Genomic DNA, 19,856 nt, shown 5'->3' with positions numbered 1-19,856 from the left:
TAGATAAAGGAATCGTTCTTAGTCAACCGTGGTCGAAGACATGATGGCTTCATCTAAAGTGGGAAGGCCTGCTGGACACAGATTTGAGGTGATTCGAATCCGGGTCCCCCTGGACTCCAGATGCCGTAGAAGAGAAAGTGTCAATTTATTGTTTATTATTTCTTCAGGTTAAATGCCGCCCGTCTGACAAAACCGGGGATCGACACACATTACATTTGTAATAAAAAGTTTGTAATGAATTTTCACAAAGGAGAAATAAATAAGTTCAACAAAACCCACCTTTTAGGGTGCCGAAGAGCAAGAGGGTGGGACTCCCATTTGCTTTCTGCAACTTTTATTTACTTATTTAACGAAATTCCTTGTCTTCATTGCGACGCAGGTGATATCCGCCCCTAGAAAATGGCCACCCGGCGACGTGGCACGCTTGGCGACAAGAAAGGGAAACGCAGCGCTGGACGGGCAACATCGGTGTCCGGACAGAAGAGCGAAATACCTCCACCGCTCATTGTTGATGAACGCGGTATTTACACACACTGGGTGGAATCTAAATATGAACAGAGCTGGAAGGGACCTGGGAGGTCTTCTAGTCTAATCCCCTGCTGAAGCAAGAGACCCTAGACCATTCTGGGCAAATTGTTGTCCAATCTCTTCTCCAGAGATGGAGCACCCACAACTTCCGGTGGCAAGCTGTTCCACTGGTGAATTGTCTTCATGTTAGGAAGTTTCTCCTTAATTCCAAGTTGCTTCTCTCTTTGATTAGTTTCCTTTCATTGTTTCTTGTCCTGCCTTCAGGTGCTTTGGAGAATAGCTTGACTCCCTCTTCTTTGTGGCAGCCCCTTAAATATTGGAATACTTCTATCATGTCCCCTTATTCCAAATATTGGAATACTTCTATCATGTCCCCTCCTTATTTCCTCTAGACTGGCCATACCCAATTCCTGCAATCGTTAGTTTACTTTATTGTCACTGCACCTCGTACAAAGAAATTAAATGCCATCTTCAGTGTACATTATGACTATGAAAATAAACACAAACACACATCCTTCACATTCTGTACATTGAATTGAAAACTCCAGATATTGCGTTAAGATTGCACTATACAGTAGAATTCAATAGACTTCCTGCCCTGGGATAGAAGCTGTTTTTTAGCGTATTTGTCCTTGTTTTTATTATTCTGTACCATCTGCCAGATGGCCATAGTTAAAAAAAAAAAAAAGGATGAGATGGATCTTTGCGAATGTTTTGAACTTTCTTAAGGCAGCGGGAGCTATAAAGCTCTTCCAAAGAGAGGGGAGAGGGCAGCCAATGATCCTCTGGGCAATGACCTTATCCCTCTGGAGTGCTTTCCTATGTACCCCTGTGCAATTGGCAAACCATACAGAGGTGCAGTATGTTAAAATACTCTCTATGGTGCAGCGGTGAAAGGTCACCAGCAGTTTTCCATTCAGTTGTTGTTTCCTGAGAAGCCTCAGGTAGTATAATCTCTGCTGGGCCCTTTTGACCAAGGCTGCAATGTGAGCACCCCCAGGTCAGGTCCTATTTTAGGGTAACACCCAGAAACTTAAAACTGGCCACTTGCTCCACTCGCTCTCCCTTGATAAGCAAGGGCTGGAGGTCTGATCTGTTCCTTCTATATAGTCCACTATCAGCTCCTTGGTCTTCTTGGTGCTGAGGACCAAGTCATTGTCTCCACACCACGAAAGCAACCGGTCCACCTCATCTCGGTAGGAAGATTCATCCCACCACTGTTGTGGGACTTCTCCATAGGATTTTGTCTCTGGGCCTTTAATTGTCTTCGTTGCTCTTCTCTGCACTTTTTCCGAAGTCTCAACATAGCTTTTGTAAACGTGGGGGACCAAAACTGGATGCAGGATTCCAGGTGTGGCTTTACAAAACGGTGCTTCACGTGATTTTGATTCCATGCCTCTGTTCACACAATCTCAGTTTAATAGATCCTGAATGTGGGGTGACTGAGTTAGACCCAAAACCCTTTTCATACCTTCAGGATGGTTTGAGTTCAGAGCGGTTCTTAGATAGGGGGCTGTGTGGGATTTATGCTCCTCTGCCCCACAAAATCAGATAACAAATGATCAGAGTTGGAAGGGACCTTGTAGGTCATCTAGTCCAACCCCCCACCCAAGCAGGAGAGCCTACACCATTTTTGACAGATGGGAATCAAATCTCTTCTTGAAAGTCTCCAGTGATGGCGCTCCCACAACTTCTGAAGGCAACTTCTGTTCCATTGGTGGATTGTCCTCCCTGTCAGAAAGTTTCTCCTTATTTGCAGGTTGAATCTCTCCTTGATCGGTTTCCATCCATTATTCCTTATCTGGCCTTCAGGTGCTTTGGAAAATAGCTTGACCCCTTCCTCCTCTCTGGGGCAGACCCTCAAATATTGGAAGACTGCTATCATGTCCCCCCTGGTCCTTCTCTTCCCTAGACTAGCCAGGCCCAGTTCCTGCAACCGTTCATCGTATGTTTTAGTCTCCAGTCCCCTCATCATCCTGGTTGCTCTTCTCTGCACTTTTTTCTAGAGTCTCAACATCTTTTTTATAAGTGTGGTGACCAAAACTGGATGCAGGACTCTAGGTGTGGCCTTACTAAGGCTTTACAGAGTGGTATTAGTACCTCCCTTAATCTTGATTGTATCCCTCTGTTAATGCAACTTGGGATTGCATTAGCTTTTTTGGCTGCTGCTTCACACTGCTGGCTCCCATTTAGCTGGTTGTCCACTAAAGCTCCAAGGTCCCTCTCATCATATTGCTGCATATTGTTATTGTGTCCCCCCTAGTCCTTGTTTTCACTAGACTAGACATTCTCACTTTCTGCAACTGTTCCTTAGATGTTTTAGCCTCCAGACAGTCCCCTAATCGTCTTTGTTGCTCTTTTCTGCACCCATTCTAGGGTCTCACCATCTTTTCTGTATTGTGGTGCCCAAAACTGCATGCAATAGTCCAAAAGTGGTCTTACCTTCAAGCCGTTATAAAGTTCTATTAACACTTCACATGATACGCACCCTGGTTTTGATTCGCTTACTCTCTTCTAATCCCTTCCTCTCCGATCTCTCTACTTTAGGGGATAGGAGGAAAAAAAAAAAAAACAGGCATGGCTAACTGGCTAATTCTGGGGTCTTACCAAGGGTTTATCAAGTGGTACTAGCATTTCTTGATTCTGTCGCTCTGTTAATGCAGTTTAGGATTGTAATGGGCCCTTTTTGGCAGCTGCCACACCCTGTTGGTTCATCTTTAATTGGTATCCACTAAGACTCCAAGATCCCTTTCATGGTTACTGCTGTTAAGCCAGGTGCTACCACTTCTGTACCTGTGCATTTGGTTTTTCTTGCCTAAACCTTCCTTTGTTTTCACCGTTGAAAAACTGTAAATCCCCGACCCCTAGTTGTTCCGATGAACCGTTCGTTCTGGGACCCTTCCCCGAGGTTAACGACGGCACTGCAACAGGTGACCTGCAACTGGTGTTTGCCCTTAACAGTCACTAAACGGGCGCTTGTTAAGTCCAGGACCTACCCGGAGTAACACGACCCAGGTGCACGCGCCTTTAGGTCTATGCGTGGACCCCAGTGTTTGGGGAGCAGGGGCCCCTCCCCTCGCGTGGATCGGGGGGGGTGGGGGTCGTGTCCTGCAGACAGAGGCGGAGGAAGCCAACAGAGGCAGCTTCCTGTTTAATTGGCCGCATCGTTTTGATGGCCCGCCTCGGCACGGGGAAAAAAATAAAATTCAATTGAGAAAGAAGGAGACGGCATCTGTTGGAAATTAATGGGGTGACGCAGGTCAGCTACGAGAGACGTGTTTCCTCTGCCCCTCCCATCTCGCAGGGAGAGGGAGAGGAGGGGGGGGCTGTCTTTGCCTAGCGAGCCCCCTCTTTAAATAGTGCGGGTGGTGGAAAGGAAACACGTGTGTGTATTCCATTTCGCCTTTCCTGCGTGTTTCCACAGTAACTGGCCAGGATTTGCAACCGTGCCCCTTGCAGGAACCTGCGCCAGCTCTGCGTACCTGGCATCGCCGAATCCCCAACCTTGTTGCCATCTGTCTTGGCAACAGGTATGCGTGTGGGGGAAAGCATGTCCCCCCCCTGAATCAGGGAAATGGAGTCCCAGTGCACGCCAGGGAGGTGAAGCCACGGGGGGGCGGGGTGCTTGATTTTGTGTGTGTGTGTGTGTTTCATCATGCAACAGGTGCCAGGGTCTTGAGGAAGAGAAGGGTGCATGGATGAAAGAGCTGAGTTGTATGGTGAGATGCCAAGGTGGGTGGGGATGCGGACACAGGGAAAGAAAAAGAGAGAGAGAGAGAGAGAGAGGGAGAAAGAGAAGGGGAGAAAGAGAGAAAGGAAGAGAGAGAGAGAAAATGAGAGAAAGAGAAGGGGAGAAAGTGAAAAAGAGATGGAAAAAAGAGAGAGAGGCAGAAAGAGGCAAGGAGAAAGTAAAGGGGAAAAGAGAGAAAGGAGAGAGAGAGAAAGGGAGAGAAAGGGAGAAAGAGAAAAAGAGGCAGAGAAAAAGAGAGGGAGGGAGAAAGAGAGGAGACAGAGAAAGAAAAAGAGAGAGAAAGAGAAGGGGAGGAAGAGAGAAAGGAAGAAAGAGAGAGAGAAAGAGAGAGAAGGGAAGAAGAGAAAAAGACAGAGAAAGAGGGAGAAAGAGAGACAGAGAAAAAGAGAAAGAGCGAGAGAGAAAGACAGGGAGAAAGTAAAGGGGAGAAAGAGAGAAAGGAAGAGAGAGAGAGAAATAGTGAGGGAGAAAGAGAGAAAGGGAGAGAGGGTGGGGAGTGCTCCCAGCTGGTCAACAGATAACAGATAATCAGAGTCAGAAGGGACCTTGTAGGTCATCCAGTCCAACCCCCTGCCTAAGCAGGAGACCCTACACCATTTCTGACAAACAGCAGTCCAATCTCTCCTTGAAAGTCTCAGGTGGCGTCGCCTGCCACCCTGCTCTCTCCTCACCCCGCCCTGGGCAGCCCCCTCCCCAGCGGAGCCTTTTTTTCCCCTCGAGGGCCACACACCCTTCGGTTTTGCTACGCAAAAGAAAAAGGGCAGCGGCCGATGTGAATGACAGCTTCTACGTCAGCTCTCCATAGGGCGGAGAGGGAAGGGTTTTGTCTTGGGGAGTGGGTGGGGATAGGAATCAGAGGCCACTCAGGTGGGCGAGCTAGGAACACGAATATTAAGCAGGGGGTGGGATTCTACCGGTTCGGCCCGGTTCTAAACTATTCTGTGCAGTTCGGAGAACCAGCAAATCATGCCCGTGGCTGGCCCCGCCTTTCCCTGCCCCTTTGCCCCCTGCCCAGTCAGTCCTTATTGACATCGCACGCATGCCCAGCATCATGGACTAGGTCCTCCCCCGCCCAGTCACCCCTCAAGGTCTTTCTTTTTTTTTTCCTCCTCCCAACGATCAGCTGTTCCGACGATCAGCTGTTTGCTGGAATCCTCCTCACTGTCTTACTGCTTCGCCCAGGGGGCTTCCCTGAGGCCCAGGAGGCCAAAAAACGGAGAGGGGAGGGTGCTGCAGAAAAAGAAGAAGAAGCCACACCCACCCAGTCACGTGGCCACGCCCACCTAGCCACACCCACAAAACCGGTAGTAAAACTATTTGCATCCTCGCCTCGGACGTTAAGGAATCCCTGTTGAACCCGGTACTGCCGGGACACTGCAAACTGTCGTAACTGCGGGTTCGTTGCCAAGTGCCATTTTCAATCAACTTTAAGCCTTTGTAACTCATGACAACGTCTGACACAAAAAGAGGTTTATGGGGAGATGAATTGTAATTTAGTCTGACAATGCTAAATGTTCCCGACAAGCGTTGGTCTCCGTCTCTCTCGCTCTCTGTCTCTGTCTCTCTCTCTTTTTCTGTCTGTCTCTGTCTCTCTCTCTCTCTCTGTTTCTCTCTCTCTCTCTGTCTTTTTCTCTCTGTCACTCTTTCTGTCTTTCTCTCTCTCTCTCTCTCTCTTTTTCTCTCTGTCTCTCTCTCTTTTTCTCTCTGTCACTCTCTTTGTCTCTGTCTTTCTCTGTCTCTTTGTCTCTTATTCTCTCTGTCACTCTTTCTATCTCTGTCATTCCCTCTCTCTCTGTCTCTTTTTCTCTCTGTCACTCTCTCTCTGTCTTTCTTTCTCTCTCTGTCTCTTTTTCTCTCTGTCACTCTTTCTGTCTCTCTCTCTCTCTGTCTCTTTTTCTCTGTCACTCTCCCTATCTCTGTTATTCCCTCTCTCTCTCTGTCTCTTTTTCTCTCTGTCTCTTTTTCTCTCTGTCACTCACTCTCTCTGTCTTTCTCTCTCTGTGTCTCTGACTCTGTCTCTCTCTCTCTGTGTTTCTCTCCCTCTCTTTCTCTCCCTCTTTCTCTCCCTCTCTCTTTCACCCTCTCTCTCTCTCTCTGTCTCTTTTTCTCTCTGTCACTCTGTCCCCGTCTTTCTCTCTCTGTCTCTCTCTCAGCCTCTCTCTCTCTCTCTCTCTCTCTCCTCTCTTTCTGTCCCTCTCTCTCTGCCCCTCTCTCTCTCTTTCACCCTCTGTCTCTTTTTCTCCAAATTCCGTGAGAATAAATGAAAAGAAAATAATTTCTTGGGGGGAGACTCTCTTTTATGTGTGTGGGGTGGGGGGTGGGGGGAATAGGCCAGGATGGGTCCATCTTCGCCCTGGTTCAGGACACCTTTATGACAAATGCCCTAAAAGAATTTTGCAAATCACTTTTTATTTATTCATTTTATCTGTTTGTTAGATTTTTGTCCTATCCTTCTTATTTTGTAGGCAGTGAATATAACTAACATCACTCCTTTCTCCTCCTGTTTTCCCCATAACAACAACCCTGTGGGGTCTGGTGGGCTGAGAAAGAGGGACTGACCCAAAGTCACCCAGCGGGCTTTCATACCTAAAGCAGAACTAGAACTCACCATCTCCTTGGTAATTGGCCCAAAGTCACCCAGCCGACTTCCATGCCTAAGGCAGAACTAGAACTCACCGTCTCCTGGAGATTGGCCGAAAGTCACCTAGTTGCTTTTTATGTCTGATGCAGGATTAGAACTCATTGTCTCCGGGCGATTGGCCCAAAGGCACCCAGCTGGCTTTTGTGACTAAGGCAGAACTAGAACTCACAGTCTCCGGTTTTCGGGTGGGATGCATCTTTGAGGCCCATCCCACCCGTTGCCTGCACCCGAGAAGTGACCCCCCCCGGCCTGGGCCTGAGGGCGGGAAGGCTTGAAATTGGTAAAAGTTGCCAGGATCCCTCGTGAGGAAGTCAGCTTGTTTCTGAACTGAGGGCAAATGTGGTTTGTGAACGTGGCGCATGGCCAAGAGGAGGCATCTCAAAGGCTTTGGGGTGTAGAGTCTCAAAGATGTGGTGGCCCTTTGAGAGCTGGATGCATCAAAATTTCATTTTAATGTATGCCAATGAGTGTACATTTAAAGTGACAATGAAGTTATTTCATATCTATCTATCTATATCTAATCCATCCACCCATTCTATCTATATCTATTTATCTATCCATATCTAATCTATCCATCTATCTGTATCTATCTATCTATCTATCTATCTATCTATCTATCTATCTATCTATCTATCTATCTATCTATCTATCATCTTATATCTCATCCATCCATCTATATCTAATCTATCTATATCTATCTATATCTAATCCGTATCTAATCTAATCTCTCTCTCTATATATAATCTAATATATATATGTATGTATGTATGTATGTATGTATGTGCATCTATCTATCTATCTATCTATCTATCTATCTATCTATCTATCTATCATCTATCTATCAGTGGTTCCCAACCTTTTTTTCACCCCGCACCCCTAAAGAAATTTCACTCAAACCTCGCACCCCCTGAAATAAATAATAAATAAAAATGCCAACATATAGCCAATATCCTATTATTTACCTGGACTTTTCTCGCACCCCCTGGAATATCGTCTCGCACCCCCAGGTTGGGACCCCCTGATATAGATAGATATATAGATATATATGTATGTTATTCAGCTTTGCTCGGGTATTTTCCCACGTCATTATAGTTGTGCTTTTAAAGTTGTAGCAACGTTTCGGCAGAATCTCATCTGCCATCATCAGGCTTCTGTATTGGGTTTGTCTGTGAAGCCTGATGATGGCAGATGAGATTCTGCCAAAGCTGCTACTAACTTTAAAAAGCACAACTATAATGACGTGGGAAAATAATTCGAACAAAGCTGAATACCATATATGTAAGTACCCGAAAACTTAAGAAAACAAATACCTATATACCTATATACCTATGTATATCTATATATCTATATCTATATCTATATCTATATCTATCTATCTATCTATCTATCTATCTATCTATCTATCTATCTATCTATATCTATCTATCTATCTATCTATCTATCTATCTATCTATCTATCTATCTATCTATCTATCTATCTCGCATCCATCCATCCATATCTAATCTATCTAGAAATCTATCTAGAAATCTATCTATATCTTATCTTATCTTATCTTATCTTATCTTATCTTATCTTATCTTATCTTATCTTATCTTATCTTACCTTACCTTACCTTACCTTACCTTACCTTACCTTACCTTACCTTACCTTACCCTATCTTATCTATCTATCTATCTATCTATCTATCTATCTATCTATCTATCTATCTATCTATCTATCTCCTGCTAAGGGCCATCTTTTGGCTTTGATCCTTTGACCCTTGACTTCCTCAGCCCTGGCAGGCTTGGCCTGGAGTCCCAGGTCTTGTAGTTAGCCACGCTTGGCCAGGGAGGGCTGCCCCTAAGGTCTGAAGCGGCCTCCTTGGGGCAGCACAGGGTAGCCCTGTTTAATCCTCCCCTCCTTTCTTGGCCTTTCCCTCCTTCCTTCGCCCTTCCTCCCTGCTCCTTCCCCTGCGAGTAGGCCAGGCAGCCTAGGAACAAAATGGCTCCCCGTGTGTATGGCTGGAACTCAGGTCTCCCCAGTCGAGGGTCTCTACCCCTCCCCCCACCTCACACCCCCCCCCCTTTGTCTTCTCGCCCTCCTCCAGAGGAGGTCCAGCCCCAGTGCATCGAAGAGCTGGAAGAGCAAGTGGAACTGGTGACCGTTCCTTCCATCCACACGGAGGAAGAGGTGGATTTGGTAAGAGGAGGGGTATTGGGGAGGGGGGGGGTCAGGTTTCGCCCTGGGACGGGGGGGGGGGAGGGGGTTTGCCTTTGGGTCCCTTTGGGTCACCCTCCGCCAGCAGCAGGACCCCTCGAAGGGAGTCCTGCGGATTTGTTAAGCGAGTCACACATTTGTCAAGCAAATCGGGCTCCCCCACGTCGCTAGCCGGGGCCCTGCGTCCGTCCTAAATAGGGACCATTTGCCGAAGCATTGGGATTTTGACCAGGGGGCTGTGGGGAGGCTGCAAGCGGTCGTACGTGTGAAAAAAATGGCCGCAAGTTGCCTTTTTTTGCAGTACCGTCACAACTTCAAACGGACGCTTAGGGTACAGCTAGTCCTTGACTTGCAACAATCCATTTAGTGACCATTCTAAGTTCCAACGGTACTGGTAGGGCTCGACGGACGAGCACAAATGAGCCCGAAATTTCTGCTGTTAAGTGAGGCGTTTGTGAAATGATTTTTTTTTTTTTTTGGCCCCATTTTACAATCTTCCTTGCCACTGTTGTTAAGTGAATCACTGCCGTGGTTCAATCAGAAACATGGTCATTAAATGAATCCGGCTTTCTCCCCATTGACCGTGCTTGTCCGAAGGTGGCAAAAGGATGCTACAACCATCGTAATAAATACAAGTCAATGGCGAAGTATCCAAATTTTGATCCCGTGATCATGGGGGTGCTGAAGGTCATAAGTGTGAAAAACGGTCCCTTTTCCAGCACCATTGTAACTCGAAGTGGTCACAAAATGAACCGTTGTAAGTCAAGGAGCGTATGTAATGGGGAAAAAATGGACCGTTAGGACCATAATTACATAATTTATAATTATGTAATTTATAATTACAACCATGGCAGCATCCCCACAATTACGTGATCAAAATTCAGGTGCCTCAAACTGACTCACTTTTACGACGGGCAATGGGGAAGCAACGGGGAAGAAGAAGAGGAGACTGGACAGCTGAAATCAAGATCTATTACGCTTACTTGCATCCCCTACCATCTATTAAGAAAGTTACCCTACGTGGCTGACTGGGGAATTCTGGGAGTTGAAGTCCATAAGTCTTAAAGGTGTCCAAAGTTGGAGAGCCCTGATTTAAGACCTGTGGACTTCAGCTCCCAGAATTCCCCAGCCAGCTCTCCCCCTCCCCTTTGATGAAGTCAAGCTATATTACACTTACTTGCATACCCACCATCTATTAAGAAAGTTACCCTACGTGGCTGACTGGGGAATTCTGGGAGCTGAAGTCCACCTGTCTTACAAGTTGAGAAACACCACACGAGAACTTCTAGAGACCAACAACGTGTGTGCCTCCAGAAGTTGCGGGCGCTCCCAACACTGGAGGTTTTTAAGAAGAGACTAAGACCGCCCTTTTGTCTGAAATGGGTATAGAAAGCGTCTCCTGCTTGAGCAGGGGGTGGGGGTGGGGTTGGACTTGAAGACCTCCAAGGTCCCTTTCCAGCTCCATTCAAATGTATTGATGGGGTCCCTTCTCGTCGGACGTCCTGGCACCGCATCTGCAGCCAGCAATTTTGCAAAGGGCAGGAAGACCCTTTTCCCTAAGCACAGGCAGCCTGTGGGACCTCCCTCTACCCCCCTCCCCTCCCCCCAAGACAAACCCCAAGGAAGCCCGAGGGAGAGGGGAGACATTTCTGCTTGCAATCTTGCACACTTCCCTTGCATCACACACCCCGGCGCATCTGGTTCCGTGCTTCCTCGCCAGATGTTGCGGTAATGGGATCCTGATTTCACAGGGTTTTCTTGCAAAAGCTCTTAGGAATAAGGGTTGGGGTGGGGTGGGGCTTCCTTGGGGTGGGGGTGGGGGGGCTGGGTGGGAGAAACTGACTTGAAAAAAAATCCCACTTTTTGATCTCCGCTGTCATTTTTCGGGCTATCCCCCAACAGCAAAGTTCAGGTAGTCGTCGAACTTACGACTGTCCTTGAGCCCAATGTGACCATTCGTAAGTTGTTCCGGTCGTTAATTCGATGACCGTGCCCCGATTTTATGAGCGGGTTGTGTTGTTTTTTTTGCCACGGTCGTTAAGTGGATTACTGGTTATTAAGCAAATCTATTGTCCAAAACGGCCATTTGGGGTGGTGGTGTAGGAAACCAGGAAGTAAATGAAAGGTTTCCTTCAAATACATCATAAATATTGGCCTGCGATCAGGGGACGCTCTGTGTGTGTGTGTGTGTGTGTGTGTGTGTGTGTGTGACTGTTGGAATTTCACATCTGGGTTGTAAGTACAGGTAAGTCCTCGACTTTAATGACCGCAACCGAGCCCCCAAAGTCCTACTGGTCAGCGAGACGGCCGTGAAGTGAATTTCGTCCCATTTTAACGACCCTTCTTGCTCCAGTCATTAAGTGAATCGCCACCATTGATAAGTCAGTCACTCGGTTGTTAAGCAAATCCGGCTTCCCCCATTGACTTGGCTTGCCAGAAGGTCGCAAAAGGGGATCACGTGGGACGTTGCCACCATCATAAGCGTGAGTCAGTTGCCAGGCATGTGAATTTGGGTCACGTGGGGAGGCTTCAGTGGTCGTAAGCGTGAAAAACGGTCGGGAGGAGTCCCTTTTTTTCCACCGCCGTTCTAACTTTGGTCACTAAACGAACTGTTGTAAGGCGAGGATTACCTGTATCCCTCCAGGTAGGAAGTTTCAAGGACGGTCACTCAGGAACCGGCTGTAATTTGAAGACTGCCTGTCCCATGTCTGTCCAGGGAAAAACCGCCCCTCTCTGAGTCAGCGTGGGTTGTGTTACTTTGCCGAAATTGTGCTTCCCCCACCCCCCCGCCTTCTTTTGTGCAGAAACCCTGCCTCCGAAACCGCCTGTCGTTGTCCGACGTCACTGAAGAGATGTGGACGGCGGAGCATCTGGCTGCCATGGACCAGTTCCTGAAAGACGTCACCCAGACCATGATTGTGTTTTACGTCGACGAGTTCGCCGGGTTGAAAGTGGAGCCGGTCATGCCTTTCCAGGTCAATCAATCAATCAATCAGTCAGAACGACTTGCCTCTGGTATTAGAATCAGAATCAAGCTGAAAGGGACCTTGGAGGTCTTCTAGTCCAACCCTCCGTTCGAGAAGGAGACCCTACAACAGAGGTGGGATTCAGCCGGTTCGGACTGGTTCAGACGAACTGGTTGTTAAATGTTAAATCTGGTTCACCAAACTGGTAGTTGAACCAACCGGCTGCCCCCCCTCCCCCGCCCCACTCTTCCACAGAAGTCTCTTCCCCAGGTTCTGGGAGGGCAAAAAAATGGGCCGAAGTCCGGAAACGGGCCTGTTTCTGCCTTCCGGAGCGCCTCTGGAGCTCGGGGGAAGCCATTTTCCCCCTCCCAGAGGCCTGAGGGAAGCCTCCGGATTCTGGGAAAGGCGACCGGAAGTCGTCCACATCCACCCAGCAACCAAGCAGTGAACCGGTTGCTGGGATTTTTGAACGCCACCCCTGCCCTACATCATTTCAGACTAGTGGCTGCCCAGCCCCTTCCTAAAACCCCTCCAGTGATGGAACACCCACAACTTTAAATTTTATTACAATAAATCAATACATTTATTCTCCGAAGCACCTGAAGGCATGAAGCAACGGATGGAAACGACTCAAGAAGCAACCTGGAATGGAGGAGAAACTTCCTAAGAGTGAGGACAATTGAACAGTGGAACAGTTTGCCACAAGAATAGAATAGGAATAGAAATAGATAGAAATAGAATAATAGGGAGAGTTGGAAGGGCCCTCTGAGGTCCTCTAGTCCAACCCCCTGCTTCGGCAGGAAACCCTCTACCACTTCAGACAAATGGTCATCCAGTCTCTTCTTAAAGACCTCCAGTGATGGAGCGTGCACAACTTCTGGAGACACACATCATTGGCCTCTGGAATTCATATTCTAATGCTTCTATGTTCGAATATTCAAATTTAAGCCAGGTGGACTACAATTCCCAGAATTCCCCATCCAGCATGGTTAAAACCCAATCGCTAGCCTGCCTCTCTCTCTCTCTCTCTCTCTCTCTCTCTCTCTCTCTCTTAATTTAATTTTTTTTTATTGAAAATAAACATTCAAAAAAATTGAATGTGGTAGACTTTCTTTGTCATTTCAGTCTTCACATTTTAAACTAAAGAAAAATCGACAGCAAATCTAAGCATTTATATACATAAGTTTACATATATACATTTAATCTTTGCATCGTTATTAGATCTTATTCTTGTACCACATTTCAATTAAACTTAAATTCTAATTTTCATTTTATAGACTTTCTTTCACGTCCCTCCACGTGTCAAAGTTATTCCATACTTTATAATATTCAGATACATCTTGTTCTTTTAATTCTAGTGTCAAGCTATCTAATTCAGTGCATTGAAAAATCTTACCTATTATAGCATCACCATTTGGAATTTCTTTTGACTTCCAATTTTGGGCCAGTAGTATTCTTGCTGCTGTAATTATACGGATAGTTAAGTAAATATCTGATTTGTTAAAGTTATCTTTTATTATACCTAGTAGGAGCATCTCTGATACAAAGCTAATTTTTAAACCTAACGTTTCTTCCAGCCATAGCCAAATTTTTTGCCAAAATTCCTGTATTTTTTTTTGCAGTCCCACCACATATGGTAAAAGGTACCCCGTTCTTTCAAGCATTTCCAACATACAGCTAGCCTCTCTCTTGATTTTTGCCGTTCTCCCAACAGGAACAGAAACAGGTCGCCTACTTCATCCGCCAGGAGAATGCCGAAATTACGGAGGAGAATTTCCACGAAGTGGTGCAGTTTGGCTCCATCCGCAGGCCGTACATCGATTCCCTGATGCGGGCGCTCAACGCGGCCTATCTGCCCCGCCTGTTCCGCAAGGGCTCCTGGCCAGAGAGCATCAAGAACGAATTTTTCTCTGAAATTTATCATTTCATGACCTCCCTGACAGGTAGGATTCTGCCGTTCTTCCCATCGGCTCCACCTGTGGCCACAGATCCGTGGACTAGTGCTTTGGGGTTGCCCCATTGGACGAGCTCTCTTGCCGTAGTTGTGAAGTGGATCGGTGCAGTCGTTAAGCGACTCGTGTACTCGTTGAGCGAATCCGGCTAACCCACCCCCATTCATCATCATCTTCTTTTAACGACCCCGTAATCCCTTGCGGGGTGGAGTCTGGGCAACTGAATGGAGCTAGCAAGAATGTTTTAATAGCTGGATGCCCTTCCTGTCGCCAGTGCGGAGTTTTGTTAGGGAGATATATTCTCATTGTGCCCAGAGGGAGAAATATCTGCCTCTACCTGGGATTGAACTCACAGCCTCCTAATTGTGAGGCGAGAGCTCCCACCTCTAGGCCACCGCACAACTAACCCACCCCCATTGCTTGTCATGAAAGGAGATTGCATGAGTTTTACCCCGTTTTATGACCTTACTTGCCACCGTCGTTAAGCAAATCACTGCTGTTGTTGAGTCAGGAACACGGTTGTTAAGTGAATCCGGCTTCCCCATGGACTTTGCTTGTCAAAAGGTCACAGAAGGGGATCACATAACCCCCCCAGGACACTGCCACCGTCGTAAATACGAGTCAGTTGCCAGGCATCTGAAATTTGACCGTGGGGCTGTAGCAATAATCATAAGTCACGTGCTCAGCGACTGAGCAGTCGCTAAGTGAACTGTTGTAAATCCAGGATAACCGATACTGGCTCTAAGTCACTTTTTTCAGGGCTGTGTCCTAATGTCAGGCGGTCACTAAATGAATCTTCGTAAGTCGAGGACTACCTGGAATTGTGGGTGTCTCAATTGAGGCCCAAGGAATGAGAATTGGGGAGGAGTGGGGTTCCTAAGGAGAGGAGTCCCTCCAAAAGCCAACAAAAACCCTAATCCCCGACCCTCTCCGTCCGCAGACACCCGATACAAGATAAAGGGCCGCACCGTCCTTTATATCCCGATCGAATCCTCCACCATCAGCGCCGAGGTCGCTCTAAAGGACAAGGCCGTGGTCCAGCGCCTGGAGAGTGAGTGATGGGTCTTGGGGTATCTGAGGGAGGGGGTGGGGCTAACTGGATCAGAAGGGGAGGAGATGGGCCATCGGGGGGGAGGACCGCACCAGGCGTGATCCATGTCTGCTGCTCTCACTGGAGAGTGAATGAGCCCAGCCGCATTCTGCGTCGCATCTATCGTTCCCGATCTTGTCGGCCGCCCCGCATGTGCACCCGGTCCTATGGCGGGGCAATGAGTGAGTGAGTGAGGAAGGAAGGAAGGAAGGAGATGAGGGAGGGAGGGAGAGACAGAGGGGGAAGGAAGGAAGAAGATGAGGGAGGGTGGTAGAGAGGAAGGAAGGAAAGAAGGAAGGAAGGAAGGAAGGAAAGAAGGAAGGAAGGAAGGAAGGAGATGAGGGAGGGAGGGAGAGACAAAGGGGGGAAGGAAGGAAGAAGATGAGGGAGGGTGGTAGAGAGGAAGGAAAGAAGGAAGGAAGGAAGGAAGGAGATGAGGGAGGGAGGGAGAGACAGAGGGGGAAGGAAGAAAGAAGATGAGGGAGGGTGGTAGAGAGGAAGGAAGGAAAGAAGGAAGGAAGGAAGGAAGGAAAGAAGGAAGGAAGGAAGGAAGGAAGGAAGGAAGGAAGGAGATGAGGGAGGGAGGGAGAGACAAAGGGGGAAGGAAGGAAGAAGATGAGGGAGGGTGGTAGAGAGGAAGGAAAGAAGGAAGGAAGGAAGGAAGGAAGGGAGATGAGGGAGGGAGGGAGAGACAGAGGGGGGAAGGAAGAAAGAAGATGAGGGAGGGTGGTAGAGAGGAAGGAAGGAAAGAAGGAAGGAAGGAAGGAAGGAAAGAAGGAAGGAAGGAAGGAGATGAGGGAGGGAGGGAGAGACAAAGGGGGAAGGAAGGAAGAAGATGAGGGAGGGAGGGAGAGAGGAAGGAAAGGAAGGAAGGAAGGAAGGGAGATGAGGGAGGGAGGGGAAGGGAGGGAGGAAAGAAGGAAGGAAGAAAATGAAAGAAAGAAGGAAGGAAGAAGATGAGGGAGGGAGGGGAAGGGAGGGAGGGAGGAAAGAAGGAAGGAAGAAGATGAGGGAGGGAGGAAAGAAGGAACAAAGAAGGAAGGAAGGAAGAAGATGAGGGAGGGAGGGGAAGGAAGGGAGGGAGGAAAGAAGGAAGGAAGAAGATGTGGGAGGGAGGGAGGAAAGAAGGAAGGAAGAAGGAAGGAAGGAAGAAGATGGGGGAGAGAGGGGAAGGAAGGGAGGGAGGAAAGAAGGAAGGAAGAAAATGAAGGAAAGAAAGAAGGAAGGAGGAAGGTGAGGGAGGGAGGGAAGGAAGGGAGGGAGGGAGGGAGGAAAGGAGGAAGGTTAAATAAGTCCTTCCTGAATTTACAAGCTTCCTTGCCACGCTTGCTGAGGGCATGACCGCAGTTGTTTGGTGCACCAGGCTGTCATTAAATGAATCCAGCTCCCGCGATCGCTTTGCCTGTGGGAAGCCCCCTCCCGCTGCCCAGGAAGGTTGCAGATTGACCCTGCGATGGTCAGAAATACATGCCGGTCACCACCCACCCCTGAATTTTGATCCCGGGACCCCGGGAACGTCGCGACGATTGTGGCGCGAGGACTTTTCCTAAGTCGCTTTCGTAACTTTGAATGGGGGCTAAACGAATGGTTGTAAGTCGAGGACAGCCTGACAGTCGGGGTTCCGACTTCTAGAATTATGTGGGAGCATAGATTCCCCTGGAAATGGGTGGGGGTGTCTCGGGTTTTGGGGGTGAGCCAAGGGGGCCCCTCTTTGATTCCCAATTGTGTTGAGTGGGTGGGCTTAACTCCCCCCCGCTCCCATTTTTGTGCGAGGCCACCCAGCTGGGGGTGGGGGTTTCCTCTCACCTGCGCCGGGGTGGGTCTAAGTCTCTTTCCTTGCCCCGCAGGCGGGACGCGCGGCTGGGAGCCGTGGCCCAGTCAGTTCTGGGCCCACCGCTCCTTCGTTCCACCTTGCGCAAATTCAGCCGAACGTCTCGCGCTGCGGACAGGAGAGAGAGAGAGAGAGAGATGCTGACTGAATTATGCAGTGCCCGCATCTCTATTAGGGCCATCGTGGGAGTGGGCTGGGGAGGGTGGGATTCGGAGTGGGAATGCGTGGGCAGGTAGAGTCCTTCCTTCTGCAAGCGGCCAGGAGAGTTAGTTTCCTTCCTTCCTTCCTTCCCTCGTCTTCTTCCTTCTTTCCTTCCTTTTTTCCTTCCTCTCTCCCTCCCTTCTTCCTTCCTTCCTCCCCCTCCCTCCCTCATTTTCTTCCTTCCTTCCTTCTTTCCTTCCTCCCTCCCTTCCTTCCTCCCCCTCCCTCTTTCATCTTCTGCCTTTCTTCCTCCTCATCTTCTTTCCTTCCTTTCTCCGGTTGCCATATCTGCAAGGTCAGGTGATCGTGAATTGATGCGTGGCAACCGGCAGGTCCTTACGACGGTTCGCAGTGTCCTGCCTTCCCCCCTTTTGTGACGAGCAAAGTCAGTGGGGAAAGCCCGATCCTCTTAACAACGGTGGCAACGAAGCAAAACGGGGGCCCCCGAATTCACGCCTGCCTCGCTCGGCGATGGAAATTTGGGGTCGTCGATCGAGGACTCCCCGCCTCCTTCCGCAGCCAATTGGCGACCTCGGAGGGGCCGAGTCGGGAGCCGGCGGTTCTCTAGCACTTAGAGAGAGACGCTGGGCCATTTTAATCCCCTGAGCCGCGTGATTGTTTTGCCCAGTAATTTGGCACCAAGATTGCGGCTTCCATGCTGTGCGACACTTTTGGAGCCGCCAGCAGCTATTTAGCCGATTTCATTCCAAGTTTTGCTGGGGAGGGAAGCCGGTGTGTGTGTGTGTGTGTGTGTGTGTGTGTGTGTGTGAATTGCCAGTCTTCGCCCCAAACTTTTCGACCGTTGTAGCCGGGAAGCCTCATTGTCATTGTCCATTGAGCCCAACCTTTCTGTTGCTGAGTGAGACAATTGTGAAGTGATGACCTGTCTTGCCGCACGGGTTAAGTGAATGGCTTCCATTGTTAATTTAGTGACGGGGTCATTAAGTGAATCTGGCTTCCTCACTGACTTTGCTTGTCAGAAGGTCGCAAAAAGAGACCGCATGCCTCTTCCTCCTCCTCTTATTCTTCCTCCTTCTCTTCTTCCTCCTCTTCTTCTTCCTCTTCCTCTTCTTCTTTCTCCTCCTCCTATTCTTTTTCCTCTTCCTTCTTTCTCCTCCCCTCCTTCCTCTTCTTCTCCTTCTTCTCCTCTTCCTCTTCTTTTTCTTCTCCTTCTTCTTCCTCCTCCTTCCTCTTCTTCGACTGCGACTGTCATAAATGTCACTGCGACTGTCATAAATGTGAGTCAGTTGCCAAGGATTTGCAACATGATTGCCAACGTCTGACGACGGATATATATGGAAGAAGAGGAAGAGGAAGGAGGAGGAAGAAGAAGAAGGAGAAGAAAAAGAAGAGGAAGAGGAGGAGAAGGAGAAGGAAGGGAGGAGGGGAGGAGAAAGAAGGAAGAGGAAAAAGAAGAGGAGGAGGAGAAAGAGGAGGAGAAGGAAGAATAAGGAGGAAGAATAGGAGGAGGAAGAGGAAGGAGAAGAAAAAGAGGAGGAAGAGGAGAGAAAGAAGAAGAGGAGGAGGAAAAGGAGGAAGGAGGTGAAGAAGAAGAAATAGAGGTAGAGAAGAGAAAGAGGGAGGAGGAGGAGAAGGAGAAGAAGCAAAAGAAGAGGAAGAGGAGGAGAAGGAGAAGGAGAAGAAGAGGGAGGAGGGGGAGGAGAAAGAAGGAAGAGGAAAAAGAATAGGAGGAGGAGAAAGAAGAAGAAGAGGAGGAGGAGGAGGAGGAAGAAGAGGAGGAGGAGGAGGAGGAGAAGAGGAGGAAGAAGAAGAGGAGGAGGAAGAGGAAGGAGGAGAAGAAGAAAAAGAGGAGGAAGAGGAGAAAGAAGAAGAGGAGGAGGAGGAAAGGAGGAAGGAGGTGAAGAAGAAGAAATAGAGGTAGAGAAGAGAAAGAGGGAGGAGGAGGAGAAGGAGAAGAAGAAAAAGAAGAGGAAGAGGAGAAGGAGAAGGAGAAGGAGAAGAAGAGGGAGGAGGGGAGGAGAAAGAAGGAAGAGGAAAAGAATAGGAGGAGGAGAAAGAAAAAGAAGAGGGGAGGAGGAGGAAGAAGAGGAGGAGGAGGAGGAGGAGAAGAAGAGGAGGAAGAAGAAGAGGAGGAGGAAGAGGAAGGAGGAGAAGAAGAAAAGAGGAGGAAGAGGAGAAAGAAGAAGAGGAGGAGGAAAAGGAGGAAGGAGGTGAAGAAGAAGAAATAGAGGTAGAGAAGAGAAAGTGGGAGGAGAAGGAGAAGTTGCCAAGCATTTGAATTTTGATCATGTGACCACAGGGATGCTGCCGGGGTCATAAATGTGAAAAATTGTCCTGTGTCACTTTTTTTGTTTGAACGGTCAATAAACAAACGGTTGTAAGTCGAGGACGGCCTCTGGAAGGTGATCTTTGTGCCCAGCCAGATGTGGTGGCCACCACCACCTCCACCACTATAAAAAAAAAGCACATTTTCGGCCAGCTCCTAAGAAGGGTGGGGACAAAGGAGCCCACAAGCCTTAAAAGTGGCCAAAGTTGGACGCCCCCCGTATAGGGTCTCCTGTTTCAGCAGCGGGTTGGATTAGAAAACTTCCGAAGTCCCTTCCAACTTTGATATTCCACATCCATTCATACCGCACGCCTGTTGAGAGAACCCCTGGAAATCTGCAATGGCCTCCTCACACGCACACCTGCACACCCGTCCATCTTTGGGGTGATGTTGAGCAGGAGTCGTGGGCCTT

General features: G+C 48.5%; 1 protein-coding gene across 1 annotated transcript in view; it reads left to right on the top strand.

The window, feature by feature from the left end:
- The first annotated feature begins 399 nt into the window (after positions 1-399).
- LOC113427269 (dynein axonemal heavy chain 2-like) overlaps positions 400-19,856 on the top strand; it is a 76,122-nt gene continuing 56,665 nt past the window's right edge. The window contains exons 1-5 of the mRNA XM_087947401.1: positions 400-520; positions 9,008-9,099; positions 11,922-12,092; positions 13,798-14,026; positions 14,976-15,086. Of these exons, the coding sequence (XP_087803527.1) occupies positions 400-520; positions 9,008-9,099; positions 11,922-12,092; positions 13,798-14,026; positions 14,976-15,086 (724 nt within the window). The remainder of the gene's footprint in view (positions 521-9,007; positions 9,100-11,921; positions 12,093-13,797; positions 14,027-14,975; positions 15,087-19,856) is intronic.

This window comes from Notechis scutatus, chromosome Z, assembly GCF_049901735.1.
Source record: "Notechis scutatus isolate UNSWTSFEM ecotype Mainland chromosome Z, rNotScu1.2, whole genome shotgun sequence".
In the NCBI taxonomy this organism is placed as follows: domain Eukaryota; kingdom Metazoa; phylum Chordata; class Lepidosauria; order Squamata; family Elapidae; genus Notechis; species Notechis scutatus.
Note: the sequence above shows the minus strand (reverse complement) of the source record. Positions and strands in the feature narration are given on the sequence as shown.